The 25,532-nt window shown below is 37.1% G+C and overlaps 2 protein-coding genes across 12 annotated transcripts in view; one reads left to right on the top strand and one right to left on the bottom strand.

Moving 5' to 3' along the window:
- The window catches only part of PLPP5 (phospholipid phosphatase 5), a 4,792-nt gene extending 3,504 nt beyond the window's left edge, over nt 1-1,288 (top strand). For 7 of the 9 annotated variants that reach the window (XM_063076508.1, XM_063076515.1, XM_063076510.1 and 4 more), the window contains one exon: nt 111-1,288. In XM_063076508.1, coding sequence (XP_062932578.1) covers nt 111-274 — 164 coding nt within the window. In that variant the 3' untranslated portion in view covers nt 275-1,288. The remainder of the gene's footprint in view (nt 1-110) is intronic. The other 2 variants (XM_063076517.1, XM_063076516.1) reach the window with 1 other exon arrangement.
- DDHD2 (DDHD domain containing 2) lies at nt 645-25,532 on the bottom strand. Of its 3 annotated transcripts, none has more exons than XM_063076506.1 (18): nt 25,391-25,532; nt 23,961-24,188; nt 22,327-22,517; nt 21,479-21,568; nt 20,727-20,847; nt 19,472-19,561; nt 17,985-18,120; nt 15,621-15,829; nt 15,269-15,336; nt 14,278-14,400; nt 13,061-13,156; nt 11,628-11,747; nt 11,365-11,520; nt 10,996-11,098; nt 10,688-10,858; nt 9,879-10,041; nt 4,287-4,396; nt 645-862 (listed from the first exon to the last, which is right to left on the bottom strand). In XM_063076506.1, the coding sequence occupies exons 2-17, from the start codon at nt 24,178-24,180 to the stop codon at nt 4,315-4,317; spliced, it is 2,139 nt and encodes a 712-aa protein (XP_062932576.1). In that variant the 5' UTR covers nt 24,181-24,188; nt 25,391-25,532; the 3' UTR covers nt 645-862; nt 4,287-4,314. The 3 variants fall into 3 exon arrangements, with proteins under 3 accessions (XP_062932576.1, XP_062932575.1, XP_062932577.1); XM_063076505.1 differs by lacking the exon at nt 645-862 and adding an exon at nt 1,657-3,798; XM_063076507.1 differs by lacking the exons at nt 645-862; nt 4,287-4,396; nt 9,879-10,041; ... (3 more) ...; nt 11,628-11,747; nt 15,269-15,336 and having other exon boundaries at nt 13,072-13,156.

Genomic DNA, 25,532 nt, shown 5'->3' with positions numbered 1-25,532 from the left:
TATGATAACAGTGAGAAAGCCAAAAAAAACCATAAGCCTAGAATTGAAGTTTTTTCCAGCCCCAACATGATTTAGGAGTCTAAAGAGACCTTAATTTCCTCTTTCTTCAGATGTACTTGTTGGATCCATGATTGGAATAACGCTTGCCTATGTCTGCTACAGGCAATATTATCCTCCTCTAACTGATGCAGAATGCCATAAACCGTTTCAGGACAGATTTGCACGTGCCACTCAACAGAAGAAGCCTGGTGATTCTTATTGTTTTGATATTTAAAAGTTGAATCTACCTCGGTGGAGAATAGGTGAATTAGTCTAGTCCTTTTAACTGGACCATGCACAAGAATTTCTGGACCTTCTGCCCCTTCCAAGGTACAAGTGAGGACATAAGCCCCACTGTATTCTGCCTCCATATTATCATGCAGTTTGCCTCTGCTCACATGGATCTATCATGAGGAGTCAAGGTTCTTTTCCACTACTGTATGCCACATGTTCTGGTAAAAGGATCTTTCAATAGTCCTCCAACAGAGCTTATGAATCTGGTCCATCACACTGGTGTCCCAAGATCTACGATGTTTTTACTTTTAATTTAAATGCTGTCCATGGAAGGATCTTGTCACAGTGAAGCCTTTAGATAGCCCCACTTTATCCTCAAAGCTGGAGTTCATTATCAAAACTTAATTTCCATTTCCTGTAGCTTAAAATCTAGGGCATGACCAAATAAATTACTTCGATTCTGTTTACTTTCTCTGGTGACAATTCCATCAAGCCTTAAATAGGAAAATGTCCAACTTTGGCTAATTCATCGCTGTTAACGCTATCTTATCTGAGTCCAGCCATCTGGTATTGCTATCCACTTTGAACACTGTGGGCATAAACCATTTGTTGAATTAGTAAGTGAACACAATAAAAAAAAGAAGAAAATGGTCAGGAGTGGTTTCAGCACTAACAACAGATGACTGTTTCTACTTCATTTGTCCTCAGCTGTGCTCATGAGATTCTTTCCTTTCATTCAAGATTGAAGATCTACCCAAGTGCATCAACTCTACCAACTTACTTAGGCAGGAAAGAAAAATCACAGATATCATTATCTGGAAAATGAATCTTTTACTGTCCTTTCTTCACAACAGAATATATGGAACACTTACTTACGGGATATACCATCAGAACCAATGCCCTGGGACCTACAGCTACCCTTCTCTTTACTGTGATTATACTTGAAATATGACCTCTTACATATATCTTCCTATATTTTCAGTACATCTTTTTTCTTCAGTAAATCTGATATTCAAGTAAAATGGTGAATGTGCACTTTTCTTTTTGTATTTAAAGTCCCATTCAGTTGGAATGTAATGTAAAACATTGAATTCCCCATCTGACATAAGTTATCTACAACTGTTATCTACAGTAGTGGCTGATATTTATAAATACTGAAGGATAGTCTCAGGATACTGAAGGATATAATTGCCAAACTTTAAATTCTGAACTACATCTGCCTATTACAATGAAAATACCAGTAAAGGGAAAAGAACTTAAATATTAGTTCTTTACCCAAAACTTTTATTTTTTAAACTTGTTTTAGTAATACAAAGGGGAAGATAAAATGGTTACTGTATTGATTTTCTTTATGATGGATGAGGCCAGGTAAAAGCAACTGGTCAATATGGTTTTATTTCAGTATTTACTAAAGTTTTAAATATAATCACATAAAAAACAAACATTTCAAAAGTGCAAAATGTTAGAAAGCTAATCAGTGCTATTAATCTTTCCATGCAAATGATCTCTTGCTGAGATAAGCAATACTAATTCTGCAGCTGGGAATATGTAAAAAATGAAGCAGTACAAGTAACATATGACTAAATAAATGATTTCAATCAAGCTTAATACCCTGCATAATACACAGGCATGAAAATACCACAGGTGGATGGGTAAGATATGAAGCTCTCTTACAGTTTCCTGCCCCTCACTACCAGGAAAAGAACCATTTCTTAGTACAAACAGTGGTTTATCTAGCTATCCAGGGTTATGCTCTCCATCTTTGGTTATAGGGACTCATTCATGCTTGTCCTTTGGTTTACTCTTAAATAGTACCTATTCTGCTGAAATGAAAACATAAATTTGAAGACAGCAACTTGACAAAAGCTTCTCCTTTAATATATACTAAATGCTACTTCTCAATAACCTTTACTCAGAGTTAATATAATAAAGAAAATAAAGTATTTTGTATATCCGAAACCTCTTAGTGGCCTTCTTACTCGGCATTAGTCTATAAGCAGATGACAAGGAAAAGCCAGGCTTGAACTACACTCCAATCTTCCCTCTATAATCTCCAGGGTGTCAGCAATTAACCTTCTTTTTCTCTTTCTCTCCAGAAAGGGATAAAGACTATTGGTGTCTAAGGGATGGCTCCAGTGAATATTAAATGCCAGTGCTTTGGATACCATGATACAATTTTTTTAAAAAACTTATAAAAACAAAACCCATCTTGCCTCCCTATGCCTGTGGGCGCCTGTGGAAATCTGCGAGGGAGTATAAAGGACTATCATACAGAAGGCCACAAAGACAGTGACAAACTGACCAGTGAGGTGGTGAGCAGATGCCTTAAAAAAAAAACTAGTCTAGACTCACCCATGTTCTTCAAGGTAAATACTTTGCATCTTCCAGACTATGCTGACACTGACTCTGAAACAGCTGTTTCTTAACCCTACAGCAATAGGTTCTTTCAAAGTAAGTTAAACATTTCCCCCTAGCCAAACTTACCTGCTCAACTAACAACTGCCTGTGGCAAGAGCCTTTTAAATAAGCATTCTGGATTATGGGTACCTAAGAGGACAATGATGATGTTTGCAAAATGTTTTTAAAGAGGATATACAATACCACCTTCACCCAGGTGGAAGTGGCAGGTGACTTAAATTCTTTTTCACCAGAAAGGTACCACTAAAAGATCTTATTTATAACCTAAGCAACCTGGAAAGGCTGTGTAATTTCAAGTTCACCAGCTTTTATAACTTTACCTTTAACAGAAGAAGAGAAGCTATTATGAAATAATTAAGCCAGACCTTGTCTAGAATCTCTCAATTTAGAGTATGACTGATATAAAAGGGCAGGTCTCGGATGTATAACATCTCTGCTTTATAAAGATGCACTTAATGTGAACTAAATTGCCCACTTTAGAATTTTCCAGCAGCTCAAACAGTTATAAAGACAACGAACAGCATCAGGGATTCCCAGCAATAGGTCTGTCAGTAGTAAGACAGTAAACAGTATGAGAGCTCTTTAAGCTGCATTCTAGTTTTCCTTCATACAATATACATAGATGCTGGCTCAAAAAAAATTGCCCAATCTTTTCCATATCCACTTAGATTTAGCCTTCAGGTGCAGAGAATACGGAGAGATGAGCATACCCCCAAAGGGCTTCTAAATCTGAAGAATCTGCTTCCAAATTAGGACATTTTGTAAAGATAAACAATAATTTGCCAGAAAAATTTCTACACAACCCAGAACAAATCCAACCCAAAAAAGACTTTATATCAACTCAAGCAATAAGCAATAAAGCGTGATACCTATATCAAAGAATTAAAGATGCAAACGACCCCCCAGCTATGAAGAAAGAATATGAAGCCAGTGGTAAAAAGTAATAGGGTTGTCCCTTTGCTTTTCCACTCAATTCCAAAAATGAAGATTATGTTCCAAAGACCCAAATGATGAGTAAGTGGCAGGCAACATGCAGGAAATGATGCAGCTGAGAAGAAAATTGCAGCAATAGGCAGATTTTCTGGGGAAGGATCCCTCAATGTCCGTCTAGAGGAGAGAGTGGGAGAAGAGGTCATCATGCAGTCACAAATGCAAGGCAACCACGGAGAATGCCAGAGTCTCCTATATAGACTTTCTAGCTTCACATCTAAAAGGTGAGTAATTTCAATCTCGGGATGGGCTGTTAGTAATTGAAATTATAACTGTTGCAGGATGGGCTGTCAGTAATTAAAATTATAACTGTTGCCATCGTAACTCTTAGATGATCAGAACTATTAAGATTCTGAGTTTAGAGACTAAAAAACAACAGGTGTCATTGGACCAAATTGCCAGCAAAACAGACGTATACTAATCTTCCTCTAAATGGGCTATTGTGTTTTCCCCATGAATTTTAACCAGAGTCCCTCTAAAAATAAATAACAGCCTAGACCTTGATAACAGGCAACAGAAAGGTATATTTGTAAAGAGCATGCAACTCCACAGCTCCTTATAACTTGTTAGTAAGTATGAACTACACTGCATACTTAAAAACTTACATTAAGCAGCTATATAGATGGGTCATTTTTATTGTAAAGGCTGATCAAGGAAAATACCCTTGGTTTGGTAGATCTCTTTGAGGACCAGCAACACTGTATCTTCAGACTCCCTGTAAAGAGAAACAAATTATGTTGAGGAAAAAAAGGAACTAATATTTGTGCTAGATGCTTTTCATATATTAATCTCATTAAATCCGTACAACCACTTTGCAAATTCATTTTTTACTACCGCAAAAAACAGACTCAGAGGTGATGTAATTGGCAGCGGTTTAAAAGGTAACCTGGCAAAGAACTCTTGCATTATGTCTGGTAATATAAAAAAGCTAGTAGTAAATAACCACGAACTAATCCCTTTCCGCAAAGCTCATTCTTGAGACGATATTGAAGAGCCATCCATTTGGTCGCCTTAATCTTTAAAATGTTATTCACTTTTTAGAAAAAGTAATATCATCATATGGTTCAAAATTCAAAAGATATAAAAGGGTAAAATAATGAAGTTTCCCCCCATCTCTGTTCCTCATCCACCAGTTCTCATCTCCTGAAACCAGTGTCATCAACTTCTCATGCATCTTCCAGATATTATTCTGTGCGTGTATAAGCAATTACTTACATCCACAGTTCATAAGGAAATTTGATTACAAAAGATAATATTCCCGAAGGACTGCCTAAAGATATAAGGCTCACACTCCTCTAGATCTGTGGTTTAACATTTTTTGAGTCATGCACCCCCCCTTTGAGAATCTAATTAAACCTATAGCTTTCTCCCCAGAAAAGATCATATGTATATGTACAACCAAAATTATAAATATAATGTCACTGGATTCTTAGACTTATCTCCCACAAACTCCATACACAGACCCCAGCTTAAGAAATTCCTATACCAACAAGGGGGAATTAGCTGTACCAGATATTAAAATAGTGCACAAATAAACAGATCAATAAAAAAAAGTAGGAGGTTCAGAAATAGTCCTAATTGTGTAGAGGAATTTAATAAAAGTCAGAATATTAAATCTATTGATAGTATTGAGACAACTGGATAGCCATCTGGAAAAAAAAATGACCTTATATTTTATATTAAGATAAATTTGAAGTGAATCAAAGATTTACATATAAAAATGAAAACTATAAAATATTAGAATAAACTGTAGTAAGGATTTTTTTTTGGAAGGTAAAGGAAGATCTTTCTAACTATGACACAAATTCCAGAAACCAAACAGCAAAGATCAAAAAATATGACCATATAAAAATCAAAATTTTCTGCTTAGCAAAAAACCAACACAGTAGTCCCCCCACCCCACCCCTGCCTCTTCCACAGGAGATACATTCCAAGAGCCTCAGTGGATGCCTGAAATCACAGATTGTACCAAACGCAATTGCGATCAATCAGAACACATTTCTGTGCATGTCTTCCACCCACAAATTTAACGCCTTTTCCATCTTAACTAAGCACTTAGCCTGTACTGTGGCCATAACTTTTGCAATTTGAGGTGTGACAGCAAAACCAGCACAAACTTTTTTTTCCCTTCTTTATAACTTCATGAATAGAAGACTTGTTATTACCATAGACCTTAGCAACCCAAGCATACGATTTTTTTTATTTCCTTACTAAATTGAGAACTTTCACCTTTTCACTTAAAGAAAGGCCTTTACGGCTGGCCTGTGGCTCACTCGGGAGAGTGTGGTGCTGGTAACACCAAGGCCACGGGTTTGGATCCCATATAGGGATGGCCGGTTAGCTCACTGGGTGAGTGTGGTGCTGACAACACCAAGTCAAAGGTTAAGATCCCCTTACCGGTCATCTTTAAAAAAAAAAAAAGGCCTTTACAACTTCTCTCTTGCATATCCAAATTGCCAGCCTCACTAGACTTAATGCTTTGGGGCCATTGTGAAGTAAAATAAGGGTTACTTGAACACAAGCACTGCAATATACCACAGTCAATCTGACAATCAAGAGGGCTACCAAGTGACTAACCACCTACTGTGTTAGTCACTGGACAAACGGATGATTCACACCCTGGACAGGATTAAGAGGGACTGCTAGAGATTTCATCATGCTACTCAGAACAGCGTGCAATTTACAACTTATGAATTATTTATTTCTGGATTTTTCCATTTAATATTTTCTGACTGTGGTTGACCACAGGTAATTGAAACCACAGAAAACGGGAAACTACTGTATAGCCAATGTCAAAAGACAAATTGGGGAAAAGGTATTTGCAACTCATATCGCAGACTAATCAACACAAAAAGGCCAACATAAAAGGGAGTAAAGAGTATAGATAACTCCCAGAAAAGAAAATTAAAATGGCCCTTAAATACAGGTCGTGATGCTAAACCTTATTCATAATAGGAGGAATGAAATTTAAAGTTATAGTGTGCACAATATATACGTTGAAAACTACAAAACATTTCTGAGAAATTTAAGACGACATAAATAAACTGAGATACTGTGTTTATGAATCTGAAGACTCAATATTATTAAAATGTCAATTCTCTATGGAAAAGTGCAATCTAAATCGATCCATAGATAAAACTGATCTATAGATAAAAAGCAACCACAAAGCCTCAGCAAACTTCTTTGTAGAAATTAAGCTGATTCTAGAACATATATGGAAACGCAACAGACCTACAATAAACAAAGTAACTTTGACAGATTGAAGTCTGGCTTGAGGAAGTAACCACTTGAGCTAAAGCCCACCCGAACAAAGTAACTTTGAATGAGAACAGAGTTGGAAGATTCCTTCTACCCGATTTCAAGATATAAAGCTACAGTGATCAAGACATTGTTTTATTGGCATAAAGATGGACAAACAGATCAATGGAATAGAGAGGCCAGAAACAGATACACATACGTATGGTCAACTGATTTTCAAAATGGTCCCAAGGCAATTCAATAATTACTCCATCTGGATAAACTTTTCAACAAATGGTGCTAAAACAACTGGGTAGCTATAAGTAAAAAAATGAACCTCAATCCTTATCTCACATCATATTAAAAAATTAACTCAATCGAAGTGGATCATAGACATAAATATAACGGCTAAAACAATATAACTTGTAGAACACAGGAGAAATCTTAATGACTGTATTTGACAGAGATTTCTTAAATATGTTAAAAAGGCACAAACATCAATAAATTGGACTTCACCAAAATAAACTTTTGCTCTTCAACAAACACTGATAAAAAAAATAAACCACATCCTGAAAAAAAGAAAATGTATCTGAAAAGGATTCACAACTTAAGACAATTAAAATTTTTTAAATAGGCAAAATATTTGAACAGACTCTTCACCAAAGAAAATATGTATGGGGCCGGCCCGTGGCTCACTCGGGAGAGTGCGGTGCTGATAACACCAAGGCCCTGGGTTCGGATCCCATATACGGATGGCCGGTTCGCTCACTGGCTGAGCGTGGTGCTCACAACACCAAGTCAAGGGTTAAGATCCCCTTACCGGTCATTTAAAAAAAAAAAAAAAAAAAAAAAAAAATGTATGGCAAATAAACATCTGGGAAAACACTCAATATCATTAGTCATTAGAAAGATGCAAATTAAAACCACAATGAGGTGCCCTTACAACCCACTGAGAATAGCTAAGAGAGTAATCAAGAGTTGTTGAGGATGTGGAGCAACTGGAACTTTCAAACACTGCGGACAGAAATGCAAACTGCTAGTAGCAAAACTGTCTGGCAGTTTCTTTAAAGATACTCTTCCATATGACACCCAGCCATTCCACACCTACGTATTTACCCGAGAGAAAATAAAGAGTATGTCCACACAAATTCTTATACATGAATGTTCCTAGCAGCTTTATTTGTAATAACCAAAAACTGGAAACAACCCAAACGTCCATCAACAACTAAGTGGATAAATTGTGGAACATCCATACAATGGAATACTACTCAGCAATAAAAAGGAACAAACTACTGATATCCATAGTGTGGATGAATCTCAAAATAACTGCTGAGAAAAAAAAAGCCAGGCAAAAAAAGAGTATATATTGTATGATTCCAAATAAAAGTCATATGCAAACTACTTTACAGTGACAGAAGTAGATCAGTGGTTCCATGGAGACTGGGGGGAGGAGAAAAGGGAGAGGGGAGAAAGAAGGAGAGATTACAAAGGGACACAAGGAAACTTTGGAGAGTGATAAATATGTTCATTAATTTGATTGTGGTAATGGTTTCACAGGTGTATACATGTCAAAACTCACCAAAGTTGTACACTTTAAATATGTGCAGTTTACTGTACATTCTTCACCCAACAAATTGGCAAAGATTTAAAGTTCATAAAAACATGTTAGAAAAGCTGTGGGGAAACATGCTCTCACACATTCCTATAGCAGGAGCTTAAAGAGGTACAACCTCTATTTGGCAATACTTATCAAATATTACAAAGGTATATACCCTTTATGCCATCAATTTCACTTCTAAATATTTACCTTACATGAGTAGGTGAAATGACACAAACAAGGTGTATAGAGAACAAAAGGAAAGAAACCTAACGGTCCATCAGCAGAGGAATAATTAAATAAATTATGGTACATTCATATAGTAGAATACCACACAGCTAAAAAAGAATGAGGAAACTGTCTATACATATTAGGTAAAAACAAACAAAAACAAAAAACCTCCAAGACATACTAGTAGAAAAAGCAAGGCACAGATAATGCCTATATGAAACTATTTATATTTTAAAAAGGAGGGAAATAATATATTCACACACACTTCAAATCTGTATTATGTACACATAAAATAGATCACTAGAGGAAATTATAAGAAACACATGTCAGTTGCACATGGGGGGGGGGCTAGTTAGCATGGAACAAAATGGAAAAGAAGCTTTTCATTATATGTCTTTTTTTGAATGTCAAACCATATGTATGTACTGCCCACTCAGAAATTTTGAAAGAACCCCTTTTTCAGATATTCTGTCAAGTCAAATCAGCAGAGGTCATTCTTAAAGAGCATTATTTTGGCCCCTTATAAGACTGCTTTTGCTGAATTGCACTTTGATTTTATTATTATGGCCTCTATTGTATTTATTATATAGAGATTATTATTAAATTCATACTGTATGAATTTTGATAAGCACCATTAATCCATTCTACAATCCATCAGGTAATTAATTATATTTAATAATAGTTAATTCTGATCTAACTACTGCAAATGCTTTCCAATAGGTTTCTCAAAATACTTTCAGCAATAGTACTGTATTTGTTCCAGTTCATTCACATGCATCCAAATTGCCAAAAGACACATTTTTAAGACCATAGTTGAACCAGTGGTTGCTGGCATCATTAGTCCCACGCTCTACCCAACTGCAAAATACAAGGCTGGCCAGTTAGCGCAGGTGGTTAGAGTGTGGTGTTGTAACACCAATGTCAAGGGTTCAGATCCCCAAACCAGCCAGCACCAAAAAAACCCAAACATGTTTAAACCAGATTTCTTTAAATGACATGATTGTGCTATTTTGCAATTGGCTAAATAAAAAATCATTCCAATCCCAAATGAACACTGGCCTATCCTCCTTTTTCTACACATATCAAGTATCTGTGAAACAACTGAACAAAAAAAATAAACGAAAACACTTACCAGTAGCACAGATGGCTTTGTAAAGCAAATAAATATTCATTAAAACTCTCAATTGGCTTCTCCTGTAGCACATAGTCAATGCGTTGTCCTCCGTTCAGCATTCCCACTCTGATGGGTGGGACTTCTTCTTTAACGGCCACAGAGGTCTCTTCTGTGTTAACGTCTGGATAAGAAGAACCATAATTAGAATCTAAAAGCTTTCAGCCTCAAGGGTTCTCCTGTTTCTTCTTCTCAGACTCCAAGTTTACCGTAGGATGAGCTCTCTGTTCAGAGAGCGCTCTCCCATCTTCCTCCTCTCAATCTCTTGTCACACTAATTTTGTACAACCCCCTTTTTTTCTTTTGCTCAACACATCTCATCACCTATTCCTTTGATAGAGGTCTTCAGAAGTTAAAAACTAAAGCAGAAGAATGCAATATTAACTGTAAAATTAAGTGGACAGTATCCTAGCTAGTACCCAGCCAGGAAAATAAAACTGACCCACAAATACACACATTCCCCCTGTAAAAGCAAGGTACTTTAGAGAATAGGCTCTGAATATCATCATAGTTCCCAAGTGGGAAATGTTCTAATGCCTAGTTATCAGATGCTCAGCTTCTCTTGACATTTTTCCTCATAAGTAAAAGTTTTTCCGCTATTAAGATTACAAAAAAGATTAGCAGAGCTAAAGGACCATTAGAACTCATAGTATGCATTCTATACAATAAAAAAGGAAAGGTAAGAAGGCCCTGGGAGAATAAAAACTCCACACGTGGAGTCCCTCTTATCTGGCCTAATGCAGGTAATCAATGTGTACAGTGTTCACTTACCACTACACTTCTCTGAACTTGATTCAGGTTCTGTTTCAGTTTCTTCTGCAGTTTCTGAAGCTTGTAAGGCAGGGTATGGAGCTCTGGTGAAAGACTTCCAAGCCATCCGCAATGAACCTAGCAAGTTGTTCTTAAGGTCCATACTCATCCTTGTCAAGCCCTCTCTCAGTTCTGAAACGCATATGAATAAAGAGTGTTAAATGGTTTAGAAGAGTTGAAGGCACAACACAGCAAAACAGTGAATGAGGTTCATTCAGTTTGCACTGGCTGGAAAGTCTGGAATTATCAAGTTTTATAATCAGACTTACCTAAATGCATCCGCTTCCTGCCTTTATGATGTGGGATCAGCATTGGCTCAAATTCCACTCCTGGGACAACCATTGGTTCAATCCTATATGCCACAGGATCAAACTACATAGCAAAAATAATAGCTACATTTACCACTGCTGAAGAAAGACAGTCTGAGAACTGTATATCTTAGGCGATAATAATTACAAGATCATTTTAGTAATGTAGAGTTGTTCTGCCCCCTCGCTTCCAGATCAATAGTACTATTAATCATCTTATTAATAGAAAATAGGATAGAAAAAAAAAATCAACACAACAGAAAATCATATACTCTTTACCTATAAGCCCTAATATTCAGATAAATCCACCAACAGCTGCACAATGCTTACAGGGTGATAAATATTGAAGAAACCCTTGCATGTTGGAAATTTGTAATTGGGATCAATTCTTTTTAGTCCTCGAACAGTCAGGAACATTCCAATGGGAGATCCAAAGGCAAAAAATATTTCTGGTTTATAGATGAGCTGGGGGTATTTTACAGACACCTGGAAGGAGGAAATAAAAGCACCTTTCATTAATAAGAAAAGTTACATCTGTTCCTACCATACCAATGGCAGGCAGTAAAATGACCAAAGCGAATTAGCATTGTTACCTGCCCAATGCCAACATCCAGATATTCATCATTTCTAGTATCATCATTACTACTGCAGAACTCAGATTCTTTGGGGATTTTCACCCCTGAAGCTGACTGCAGGGTTGATCTATTAATACCCTAAAGAATAAAAATTAATTAGGAAAAGGTACTATATAGTAAAAATGGCCAAAGGATTATAGCTTTCTACTGATTTGAAAGGATGCTTTGGAAAGTGTTAAAATGGTAGCCAATGATTCTAGGAACAGTCCATTAGAAAACAAGATAACGCTGATGAAAACAACAATAGCCTCAAATTATGAATTAGATAGTCTCTACAACGAAAGTTGTACACAGTCACTTGGGTAGCAGCTGAAATACAGGCAACCATCATGAGAGAAAACAATAGCAGAGCACTGTGGGAAGAATTGTATAGGACTGCTAAGGAGTTCTGTGACATGCTGTGCCTTTGTAATGAAGGCAAACAGGATGTCTCTATGGTAAAGAATATAATACAGATACCAGGCCAGAAATAGTTCTTAAAAAAGAACCTGCTAGGGCCAGCCCGTGGCTCACTTGGGAGAGTGCAGTGCTGATAACACCAAGGCCACGGGTTCGGATCCCTATATAGGGATGGCCGGTTAGCTCACTTGGGAGAGTGTGGTGCTGACAACACCAAGTCAAGGGTTAGGATCCCCTTACTGGTCATCTATTTAAAAAAAAAAAAAAAGAATCTGCTGAGGTCACAGTTTTGGATCCCTGTACCAGCCAACCACCAAAAAAATAAAAAGTAAAAAAAAGAACCTGCTAAAAAGTTGGAAAAGAATTAACTACTAAAATATGGAAAGAAATTCAGTGGCCAGAAAAACTAAATGTGGAAGTACTTTTACAATATGGATAAACCTTAAGAAGATTATTCTAAGTGAAAGAAGCCACTCAAGGCAATACATTGTATGATTCCATTTATATCGAATGTCTGAAATAAGCCAATCCATACAGACAGAAAGAAGATCAGTGGTCGAGAGAGGCTGGGGGCAGGGAACAGTGGGGAGTGACTGCAAATGGGGATGGGATTTGTTCTGGGGGCGATGGAAACGTTCTGGAGTTAGATAGTTGTGATGATTACACAACTGTGAATATACTAAAAACCACTGAATTTTATACTTTAAAAGGGTAAATTTCATGGTATGTGATATGAATTACATTTCAATAAAGCTGTTATAAAAAGAAAAAAGAAAAAAGTGAACGGTAGGAAGAGTTGAGAGATAAGACTTCTGAAGCTAATAACATTTTTAAGGATATGAATAAAGAAAATGTGTTTGATTTCTAAAAAGACAGCCATACATCAACTATCAAAACTGCTTAGCTTCCCAGAGTAACTATCCTCAAAGCACAAGGATATATCACGGACATCAAAGAATTGCTTAATCCGACAAGCTATACTAGGTGCATACCATTGAATTTTTTCTGGTCCTGAAATAGTTTAATATCTTCTTTCTTGGTCCTAAGGGAATTCCCATTTCCTTAAGATCTCTGTCTGTACATAAAGCCTAGGCACAGAAAACCAAATATCTTTATTACTTCTAGGCAAAATAAGGTCAGTGAAATGTCCAGTCCCCTGAGAGAAATAAGACCTAGGCACTCTGTGTGCCTTATGTCGCTCTCACTCTGTAATGGTATAAATAACATCAGTAACTTCAAGAAGGAAAGCCTATTTAATTCACACAGCAGTCCAAAGAAGAGTACAAAGTATCGATACTACAGTATCAATGTTACAGTAATACAGATAACACTGTATTACTGTCAAAACAAACAAAAACATGGAACAGTTGGGCACCTAATGGCTTCATAACAGAAAACTCTGATTCTCATGCTCACTCAGATGTCACCTTCCTGAGGATTATACTCCTTCTCATGGACAAAAGCAGTGAGAACACACAGCAAACACAGAAGTCTGGAACAGACTGACAATCAAGATCTCAACTTAAGTGCCGCTCACCTTATTAACGAAGGTTCCTTCACCCTCTCAGTCTACGTTAGTTTATCCTATCATGCATTCTTATATCACTATGTACTTTTTCTACTAAGTACTTATAATTGTAATGATTATGTCTGTGGTTATTTAATGTGTGTCTTCCCGAATAAACAATAAACATTTTGAAATCAGGGACCATATACGTCTTATTTACCACTATCTTCAGTACTTGGTATAGTATGCCTGATCACAGTATTTCAGAAATATCTGTTAGATGAATAAATGTATCATAAACCAGAAAAAAAGCACAACAGAAGTGAGAAAAAATATAAACAAATAAACAAGTAGCAGTAGTGGAGCTCTAGAGAGTGTAACAGAAAATACGAGTTGGTATAGTTTGTGATCATTTAGGGGTTTGTTCTTACCCTCATGTTTTCTCTGAGCTGTGCTGTTTGGTTTTTGCTCCACTGCTATATGAATATCAATATGGCTCATCTGAACTTTGAACTCTCACAACACAAAGATCACTTTATATGATAAGAAGCAAACAAATAATGCTAAAGAACATTATTAATGATAACAAAGTATTTATGTTTAGAAAGCCTCTATAGGGCAGGCTGTTAGTAAACATGATGAAGATAAACAACAAAAATACTGAAAATGGTTTGGCATAAAGTTTAAAAAGGTTATTTTTACCAGAGCTTCCTTATCTACTTTCTCCTTCTCAAAGATATTATAGAATTCACAGAGTTGAAGTTTCTTCAAATCTTCCTCTAGCGTTGGTGTATCTCCTTGATCCATAACAATATTTGGGGAATCCTAAAATTAAAATCATAAAGTTCATACTCCCAGAATTCAGTTAGTGTCTCCTTTATTAATACTATTTTGCACTAAAAAAATGTATTATATAAGAGTTCCACAGTGAAATCCTAACTTTATATAAATGTAACATAAAATATATATGAAGAGATTACTGATCTCCAAGTTTTCGCAACTTTAGTTGAAAACATGTTTTTCAATGAATAAATAAATGGATGATTATCAAAACATTCTTCATCATCAACAAACATTTAATGAGCTCTTATTGGGGAAACAGTGCTTCAGAAATAAAACAGTCTAAAACAAAGCCCTTGCCCTGGAAGAACTCATGAACCAACAGGAGATATAGAACACTTAAATAAAAAGAGAAAAAAATACAACATAGTATATGGTAAGTACCAAATCAATACTATATATGATACATGTTCACAGTACCTTGTTTTACTAAAAGATATGTTTAAGCATCAAGTCCCCCCATTGCTTTCAAACAGAATTTCTATAATTCATATCAATTTGCATCCAATTCATTCTTCATTTCCTCATATGTAAACTCCATTTAGCTCAATGATTCTATAATTCTATTACTATTAATAGAATTATACTATTATTAGATCACTTGGCATATTTATAAAGGAAAATAAGACACCTATGACTGCTTTAGAATATGGCAATTATTAGAGGAAGTATATTACTATCTTGCTTCTATTATCCAAGAATGACAGACAATTACAAGTCTGTTAAAATTAAAATAAATGTAAATTTAATGTCATAGCATGACACTAAACTCAGCTAAAAACAAAAAAGTCTAAAATCTAAAAATCCTTACTAAATAATACTGCAAGAGATCCTATCTGAACATCTAAATTACCTTTTCACTGTCAATATCCCCCAAAGAATCTTTCTGATTTGTTAGGATATCAAACAATATAAGCGAACCTAAAAGTAAAATAGAAGAAAGAAGGGACAATTTCTAAGCATTAGCACTAAATGGCTGTCTGTTACACAAAAAAGTAATAAGCCAATTATACATGTAAGCAAATCTATACAGCAGGGAGTCTTTCCTTCCAATTTACCACCACCCTTCCAACCCCTTCCAAATTCTTCATCACAGACCACTTCTAGACCTTTGAATCTGATACTGATCAAAAACACTGTACTTCAAAAACAGGTGTCCTTAAAATATGATAGTCCTCTCTGGTCACAGAGAATTCATTTGTTACCTAAACTATGACCAGCAATGGATACACCCCCTTTGAAATCAGGGTTCCTCTGCAGAAAAAGTGTGTATATTCGGTTCATTTCAGAAGCAACTGTGTCCACAATAGTCTGACAGTAGGTGGGGCTATTGTAGAAGAAGACATCCAGAATTGTGTCATTGGTGAAGTGCCTGAGGCGGTTAATGCTGGGCAGAGTTATTCGTTGCAGATCTCTGAAAAAAGGAAAGATATTTTAGGTAGGAAACCTAAATACATTCCACAGCCACCTCTAAGTTATTGTCTAGCTTAGCCTTGAAGCTTAGACATTTAATGATACACGAGATGTTTAATGATATCCATTGAAAATCAAGGGACAAAAGGAACACGTTTAATGAAGCCAAAGGGATGTGGTCAGTGAAATTCAGAGTAAGAAACCCCACAAGCCAGACAACCCAGTTTCTTCAACATATAAACTGCAAGAACATAATGGATCTAAATGGAGAGATGATTAAGAGAAACTTAAAAGACATACCAACTAACTGCAATGTACGGACTTTATTTGGAATACAGTTTAAAATGTGTGTGTGTGTACATTTGTGTATGTATATATACATATATACAAATCATAACATTTACTAGACAAGTGGAAATTTCAGTGACATGATATTAAGAATTTTGTAGGCGTGGTAATGGTGTTATGATTATATATATTTTTAAATCCCTCAAAATATACACACTGCAACATTTACAGGTGAACTGATAGGATGTCTAAGATTTGATGCAGAAATAATATGGTGGAAGGAGGGACAGTGGGCTGAGGTGTGAAGATATATGGATGGAGCAGAACCGGCCATGTGTTGAGGCTTGTTGGGGTTAGACAGTCAGTACATGAAGATTCATTAAATATACTAATATGTACAAAATTCTCTATAATAAAAAGTTTTCTTAAAAAGAAAAAAGATACAAAAGGCTTTTCTTAGAATTCTCAGCATTAAGGTCTTTTGATCACAAGTCAAATGATAAAGAATCAGCTCTCTTTCTCTCAGTGCAGAATTTCTAAAAGCAGGAAAAGGTGAGAATGCCAGATGCCAATAGCAAACAGAACTCATATTTAGCAAAGGAAGATCATGGCGACATAGTCTAAATCAACTTCCAGGTAAATCTTCCTTAAATTTCCAGAAAGATTCCTCTAATATTCAACAGCTTCTGCAGTTCAGAGAGGGCTATGTGCCCTCACTAACCTCTTAGCATCAGCTAAAATATTAAAGAATGTAGACTCCGTACCTAATAAAAGCAACACTACAGTGGAACGTTTGGCACATGGAACATATTCTAATCACAATGTGTTAAGAACTGAAAGACACAGAATCAAAAAAGCCATTTCCAAGACCAGCATGAAACAATGCTGACTACTTCCTTTATCTTCCAGAGAAGCATTTCCTAGCTCTTTTCGAGAACTATATTATGAACACACTTCTTTTTGGAGAGCCCATAGCTGGATATCCACAATGTGAGGCAACCTTCTCTGACATTACCATAAACTTTATAAACAAAACTATGGGACATATACCGTAAGAAAGCCATCACTTAAAAGGCATTGTATTGGGGGCTGGCCTGGGGCTCTCTTGGGAGAGTGTGGTGCTGATAACACCAAGGCCACGGGTTCGGATCCCTATATAGGGATGGCCGATTAGCTCACTTGAGAGAGCATGGTGCTGACAACACCAAGGGTTAAGATCCCCTTACCTGTCATCTTTTTTTTAAAAAAAAAAAAAGGGCATTGCATTGGGCTGGCCAGTTAGGTCAGTTGGTTACAGCATGGTGCTGATAACACTAAGGTTCAATCCCTATACCAAGCAGACGCGCACGCGCGTGTGCGCGCACACACACGCACACGCGCACACGCACACGCGCAGACACACACGCACACACACACACACCCATGGTACCAATTATACCTCAAGTTATAAATATTTAACGTTTGGGGATTTCCTCCCCTTTTTGCTAAATTTGGATGAATATTATTTAAACATGATCACAAAAGGAAAAAAATACTTTGTACACCTTGGAGTATGAATGACTTTTTACATCGAAAGATGGAAATGCTTATACACTATGGGAAGCAAACGTTTGGCTTTAATGCTAGAGAAGTAATGAAACAGTAATAGTAAATACTAGTGAGCCAGTAAAACATACTGAAGATACACACAGCTCTTTACTCCTAACCAGGGCAAGTTAAACCAAGGCACTGATCAGCATTTAATAATGTATCTCTAAGAAATTTTAAATATACAATTGGCTATAGCAGAAGTGTCCCTAAACATACTGACAATTAGAAAACATATTACAATCACAGTTAACAACTCAAAGGTATAAGTTATTACTCACACATCCACACCAGTAGAATGCAAAGGACTGTGCCAGTTGACTGGAAGAAATTCTACCCTCCCAATCTGCTGATTTTCCTGGGCTTTCTTAAAATGCGTCTGTATCAAGTTCAAGGAAACACTGCGAAAATCATTAACTGGAAAAGAAAATTAACAGTGAAGCAAAGAATCTGCAGAATTAGGATGCAACAAATCATATAATTACTCCAAATACATCTGCTTACAACAGATGTATTTTACTTTACTTCTGAATGAAAAACAGTAAAGAGAAATTCAGGAAAAATTATTAGTGCATATAAAAAAAGATCCTTTAATGTAGAACATGCTTTTACCATACAAAACATTTTGTCAAAAGAAAAGCTAACTTCAAAACTTACGTGGTGTGAAAACTATTTCAATAAAAAAAAAAAATCACATGATTTTATGTCAGTTGGTCTTGCAGAGAGGTTCCTATGCTAACTTTCTGGTTCTTATAAACCACTACCACTGCTATGGGTCGAATGTGTCCCCCAACAGTTCTTGTGTTGGAAACTTGACCCCCCATAGTAACAGTGCTAAGAGGGTGGGAAATCCAATTATGGTATTTGAAAAGTGGGGCCTTTAAGAGGTGATTAGATTATGAGGGCTGTGCATGGATTGATCCACTCATGGAGTAATGGGCACAATTCTGATGGCTCTATAAGGACAGCGAGTGAGCAGGTTAGCACTCTCTTGCTCAGCCCTTTCTCACCATGTACCTTGGTTGCCATAGGACCCTCTAGAGAGTTCCCACCAAGAAGGCCTTCACCAGATGTGCCCCCTGAGCCATGGACTTCCCAGCCTCCAAAACTGCAAGAAATAAAATTTACTTCTTCATAAATGACCCAGTTACAGGTATTGTTAAAAGCAACCGAAATGGACTAATACAACCTCCTAATATTTTAGATTAAAAAAATACACTGCTGTTTGAAATTTGTATCACATCGATCTTAACCTTCCAAAATACAATTCTAGTTTATACTTAGAAACATTAGCCAGTAGAGTAAGACTCCCTAATTGGAGCAATTAGGCTTTGAGTACTATAAGTTTTAGAGGACATTACCTTTCCAAGTCAAGTTACACTAATGACTTAAAATTTTCAATCAGTATTATAAAAATGACTGAAGCTTCTGCTATTCATTTAAACTCTACATCATCTTTATGATTCCCTTTAAATTTAGAATGGTTAGAAACAGAACCATAACATCATAAAACACTTTTATAGGGATTAAGGGATTGTTCACTCAAGAATTATTGGTTAATAGTATAAACTACTAGCCCCAGGAAATTACCAGCACTTTAGTTCTAAGCTGAGAAGCTTTACTATACCTTGCCACCTGTCTTTAGCTCTCCAAATCTTATTACGCAGCTAAGACAACAGACCAAATACAATGCTTCATTCTCAGCTCACAGAAGCAATGACTAATACTCTCCTTAAATGCTCTAATCTTATATCCTTTGTAAACCTACCACACTGTACAATGCTTCGAAAGCGAAGGTCGCAGGCTGGTCCAATCCCATGGACTACAAAAATCAGGTGATCTATTTGTAAAGGCTCCCCTATAAATAAAAGAAAAAAGATATGTAATAAGTCATATTCTAAAATCAAACATTCACAATAAACAGGTAACAAATATGAACAAGTTAGGGCTGGCCAATTAGCTCAGCAGATTAGAGTGCAACCTTATAACAAATATGAGCAAGTCAAAATACAAACAGACAACTTAAAAGACATAATATTTAACTATGTAGTAAAAATACATTGATTATACTTTGTTTTGAATTTATCTTTAAATAAGTCTGTGAAAAATTTTTCAGGTTTTAAAAAGTTTTTAAGTAACTGCAAACTTAAAGAAAACTAGAAGGAATAATAACAGAAATTCCCATATACTTTTTACACAGATTCAACTTTTTAACAATTACCACATTTGTTTTATTCTTCTCTCTCTCTCTCTGTACGTACATGCATTTATTTTTCTGAACCATTTAGGAGCAATTTGCATACATCATTAGGCTGCATACGCCATATCTCTTTAACCCTTTAATATTTTAGTGTGTATCTCCTAAGAATATTCTCTTACATAACCACAGTACGGTTATTGAATCCAGGCAATTTAACATTGATAGAATACTTTTATCTAATATTCCATTTTCATCAATTGTCCTAATGATATCTGGTATGTTTTTAAAGCCTGAAAACTTAAACTCATCTTTTTAAATTACAGTAAATCTAAGATTTTGTCCAAGAGACAAGTCATCTCCTACACAAGATAAAAGGAATCCAGTTAAATATATTATAAAACCAACCATAAGCGATCCTAGCTAGTTAGCAATGGATAAACAAAACTACTACAGAAAAGTAGTTTTCCTTAGCTGAAAATCTTCAAGGACAGGAGTTAGCAGGAATATATTTCTAGTCAATCAGGTTGAATCGCACTTTTTAATATTAGGACTAAATAAATTAATCTGCATTTAGTGACCTCCCGATTACTACAGCCAAATTTTACCCATCTGACCATATGTATTTAGCTTTAAAAGAGATTTTTACATCTATTAAGATTCTTAATAGATGAAGTGATGCTAATCTTAACTTGGAATATGCCCGTATGAGTAAACATCATTTTTAAGCCTTGAGGTAATCCAAATCCACAGAAAAAGTTCACAATTTAAGGAATAAGCAAATAAGTGTATCAGAAGACAAGAAAAAATAAATGATTAACATTACCACAATGAATGTCAACAGAGATGTTCTCAACCCCTCTCTTTACTGTTCTTGGTCGACCCTGCTCAGTGGGTGTCGAACCCCATTCATCAGACCCTGCAACTGGCTGGTAATGTACCATGAGCTTAAATTAAAAAAATCAGAATAAAGATGTTTTACATTATAGTCATCTCTACATAGTAAATTTTGAAGTACATGTCTTTCATAACATATCGTCAAATCTCAACTGCAGCTTCATTATGCAATTCCTACAGCTTGAAATGAGAACCCTGAAAATACATTAGGCTAACAGATCTTTCAACAATACCCCACAAATGGAAGATATGCTAATATGTTGGTGATTTTATTCATCTAAAGCGACATAATTATCCCTACAAAAATTCTTTTGTAGGGCCGACCCTGTGGCTCACTCGGTTGAGTGCGGCGCTGGGAGCGCCGAGGCTGCGGGTTCGGATCCTATATAGGGATGGCCGGTGCGCTCACTGACTGAGCGCGGTGCGGGCGACACCAAGCCAAGGGTTATGATCCCCTTACCGGTCACAAAAAAAAAAAAAAAAAAATTCTTTTGTATAAGCCAAGTAGGATAAATAACAGTAGTGGCTACAAGTTTTAAGTTTCATGAATGTGAACTGAATATAAAATTTGCAAAGATTATCCTATGTAGAGTCCATACAGGAAAAAAAAAATTAAGTTCTTCTTAGTAGTGCAATTAACCTTTAATTCCAATATGAGAGAAATGCTTTAATTAGCTTTACCTTTGGATTGTGTAATATAATAATTTCTCTGTTGGGAGACTCCAGTTTCTTCTTCCATTCATCCAGAGTTACAGCAAGCATGTAAGTCTCCTTAAAAAACAAAACAAAAAAACCACACATACATACATTTTATTAGGTTTCTCTAACAGCTTTTCTTTTAAAACTGAATTATTCACAAGAATACTACTAGATTAACAAGTTTCAGTAAGAATATCGTAGTCTAATTTATCAAATTTATTTTAATATTCTTTTAAAACTACAACAGATAATAGCACAGGACAAAAAAAAAATTACTCCTAATTCCATCATCTAGACTAGATAATCGCTATTCACATTTTTATATGCGAGGGTACTTTCAAAAAGTTCACAGAAAGATTTATATTATCTTACAATTCTATTTTCCACAAACTTTTGAAGTATTTCAAAAATATTTCAAATGTATTTCTGTCAATAATATTAATGTTCTATCCAACTAAAAAAAACAAATCTCAGTTTTCAGAGCAAGAAAAATAAAAGTAGAAAAAGACCAATCCTGTGGTCATAGTGTATATATTAAATATTAAGCATTAAATATTTAAATATTAAATAGTTTAAATATTTTTCCATTAGGAAAAAAAAGAAAATCTAAATTAAAAGGCATAATATAGATTCCACAGTACTTCAAAATCTGAAAATAAAACTACTTTATCCTGAAACTAACTTGCAAAAAGAAATGCCATAAAATGACATGCAGATAGAACCAAATTCTTTCTGGATATCACAAAATAAGTCACAAGAGGAAGAAAAGATTATTAAATAAGAAGGAAAAAATGAAGAAAATGATGAGTAAAAAAAGGTCAAAGGAATACCTCTAAAACTTGGCTGAAGCTCTCTGAGTAGGGAACATATTTATTGTCTTTGTCTCCCTTGTAAAACCAGGTACATCGTCTCACTTCTGATGCTAGTTCATCCCAGTATACAGCATACCGCATCCTCTCCCTCAAATGAACATCATATCTACCCCCATCAGTGGGCACAACTCTCCCATTACAATCTTTTCCTATTAAGGATTGGAAAGGAAAAATTTTATTCAAAATAAGTCTCCCAAAATACAATCTCAAGTTACACCCCAAATAATGTTATGAAACACATGGATGAACAGTTTCTACTTGGCTAAACATTAAACAAAATGGAATATAATTCATATCTTTCTCACTAACTATATTACAACCATCAAAACCATCCTTGGTTTTAATGAAACATGAAAAAAATACTACGCAAACAGTTTTGTTTTTTTCCTGAGGAAAGATAATACAGTAGTTTGCTTTATCCACAGTTTCACTTTTCATGGTTTCAGTTACTCACAGTCAACCTCTATCCCAAAAATAGATGAGTACAGTACAATAAGATATTTTGAGAAAAAGAAAGGGCGAGCGAGAGAGACAATACATTCACATAACTTTTGTTATAGTATTCCAGGGTACTTCAAAAAGTTTGTGGAAAGGGCCGAGCCCGTGGCGCACTCGGGAGAGTGCGGCTCTGGGAGCGCAGCAATGCTCCCGCCGCGGGTTCGGATCCTATATAGGGATGGCCTGTGCGCTCACTGGCTGAGCGTGGTGCAGACCACACCGTGCCGAGGGTTGCGATCCCCTTACCGATCAAAAAAAAAAAAAAAAAAAAATGGGATTAAAGATAATACAAATCTTTCCATTAACTTTTTGAAGACCCCTCATATTATAATAATTTTTCTATTCTATTATTAGTTATTGTTGTTAATCTCTTACTGTGACAGTCAATTTTTAAAATGAACTTTATCATAGGTATGTATGTGTAGGAAAAAACATAGTATATATAGTGTCAGTACTATTTGGGGCTTCAGGCATCCACTGGGGGTTTTGGAATATATCCTCCTTGGATAAGGGGGGACTATTATAGTACCTTCAAGAAAAAGTATGCAAGATTTTTCTGAATTTTTTGCTTGAGGAACCAAAGGTAAATTAATGACCACCATGATGATATAACTTGCACCATTCTTGTTTCATAAAAGAAGAAAAAGTAATTAACAAGTTAGAGTTCATTGTTCTGCAATGTAACACCCCACCCTAGATACACTCTTTATAAACAAAAACCAAAACATAAGTTAGAACATAAAAAATATTATTGGGTAACTATGCAGAAATTACAATAGATGCTGTTTTTGAAATACAGGCCAAATTCTTGAATATTATAAATTGGCTGGGTACTAATACAGAACTTCTATACAAAATGCTGGGAGAAATTACTTAACTAGAAAAACCTAAAAAGTTTTTTTGGTGGGGGGGAAGGTGGCTGGGGGAATCCAAACTCATGACTTTGGTGTTTCCAACACTGCCTTCTAATCAACTGAGCTAACTGGCCAGCCCCCAAAATTTATTTTTAATAGCACTCACTATAAGGACCATTATATTATAGTTTGAGAGAGATGCAAGGCTGCGTCTATTACAAGTCATCGTTTTAGCCCTACCAGAGCCGTAGGCCTCTTCCAGCAGCTGTGAATCCTCAGAGCTGAAAGGGATCCATGTCTCCTTAGAATCTATTATCTTACAATAAAACCAATGCGGAGAAACTGGTTCATACAGGCTGCCAGCATCCATGTCTATTAACTCAAAGGAACTACATGAGTTTGATGATGAGGATGGATCTGACTGAGACAACTGTTCCTGGTGTGATTCCACGGATGACATTTCCCTCTCTAAAAAACAAGATACAAGAAAACCATCAGGAAAATGATTTTTCGTCTATTAACAGTGTAATTGTACACACACACACACACACACACCCCTGGTCATTTTAAGGAGTCATTTCTGAAAACAAAAACAAAAACAAAGCCCCCAAAACCATGTAAGGAGGCTACATAATTGAGAATAAAAATCAATTAACAGCTGGATTTGGGAGGAGGAGCTTTAGACAAAGTGCTTCTATCACATCAACGGTTTTGCACTGAGCTCCGAGTTCTCTCAGAAAACTGCATGTTTCTACTCAGACAATAGGTTATAAAACAAAGCCAGAATCACAAGAAACACAGGGTCAAAACTTGATTGCAACCAAACATTTTACCCCAATTTTCAATCTAAACCTCGTACCAAAAGAAGAAAATTTACTCCAACCCACTCAGTATTCTGCGTCCCGGGTTTTAGGTCGCAGGCCCCTCTCACTGCATATTTACGGGACTGGTGCAATCTCAGAACACAGAAAATAAAACTACCCACGTAGGAACCCATCATTTCCACAGATCCTAGAACTTGCTCAATTCGGGGCTGAGGTACAAACTCTGGGACCCCCTGCCTGGGACCACTGTGCGCACGCGCACAGCCATTCATCCCGTCCACGTCTGAGGTGAAAACGAGTGACTTCCCTCAAAGACCGCTCTGACCTACGTGCTTCCATCTCTTCAGCCCTCAGCCCTCGGCAACGACGAGCCCTGCGGACCCGAGAGCACACTCGTGAGCGCCTACGTGGGGCGCGAGAAAGCGGACGGCGAACGGCGGCCGTCCTGTGCGCCGACGCTCGCCAGGCTTCCGGCCCGTCATCCTTTCTCTCAGCTCCAATTTACCTCAGCCACCCGGGCCTGTTCCTTCTCCCCACGACCCCAGGCCGGCGGCCCGGCTCCGGGGCTTCGGAGCTCGGGGTCTCGTCGCCTCCCGCCTCCAGCCCCGGCAGAGGGAAGCGGAGCCACCAGTGGAACGAGAATCTCCCGGTGCCCCGGGGCGCAGTCGAGCCCAGGGGAGTCCCGGCCGCTTCCCGGGAACCGAAGCCACCCAACGCCGGCCGGTCCTCCCAGCCCCCTCGCCCCTGCTGCGGGCTCCGCGCCTCCCGCGCCCCCGGCATCAGCGTCCCGCAGCGCGTCCAGCCGCGCCGCAGTCGGACCTCGTCGGCCCAGCCGCGGGGTCTCACCTGTCAGCCCCGCCGCCGCCCTTCGCGCTCTCCGGCGTTCGCTGAGGGGCGCACGGCATGTCCCCGCCGCGGCCTTTCCCCCAGCCGGGGCGAGACGGGGCGGAGCCTGCGGCCCCTCGGGGCTGGCGCCGGAACGCCGGGC

The sequence above is a fragment of the Cynocephalus volans genome, chromosome 13 (genome assembly GCF_027409185.1).
Source record: "Cynocephalus volans isolate mCynVol1 chromosome 13, mCynVol1.pri, whole genome shotgun sequence".
Classification (NCBI taxonomy): Eukaryota; Metazoa; Chordata; class Mammalia; order Dermoptera; family Cynocephalidae; genus Cynocephalus; species Cynocephalus volans.
Note: the sequence above shows the minus strand (reverse complement) of the source record. Positions and strands in the feature narration are given on the sequence as shown.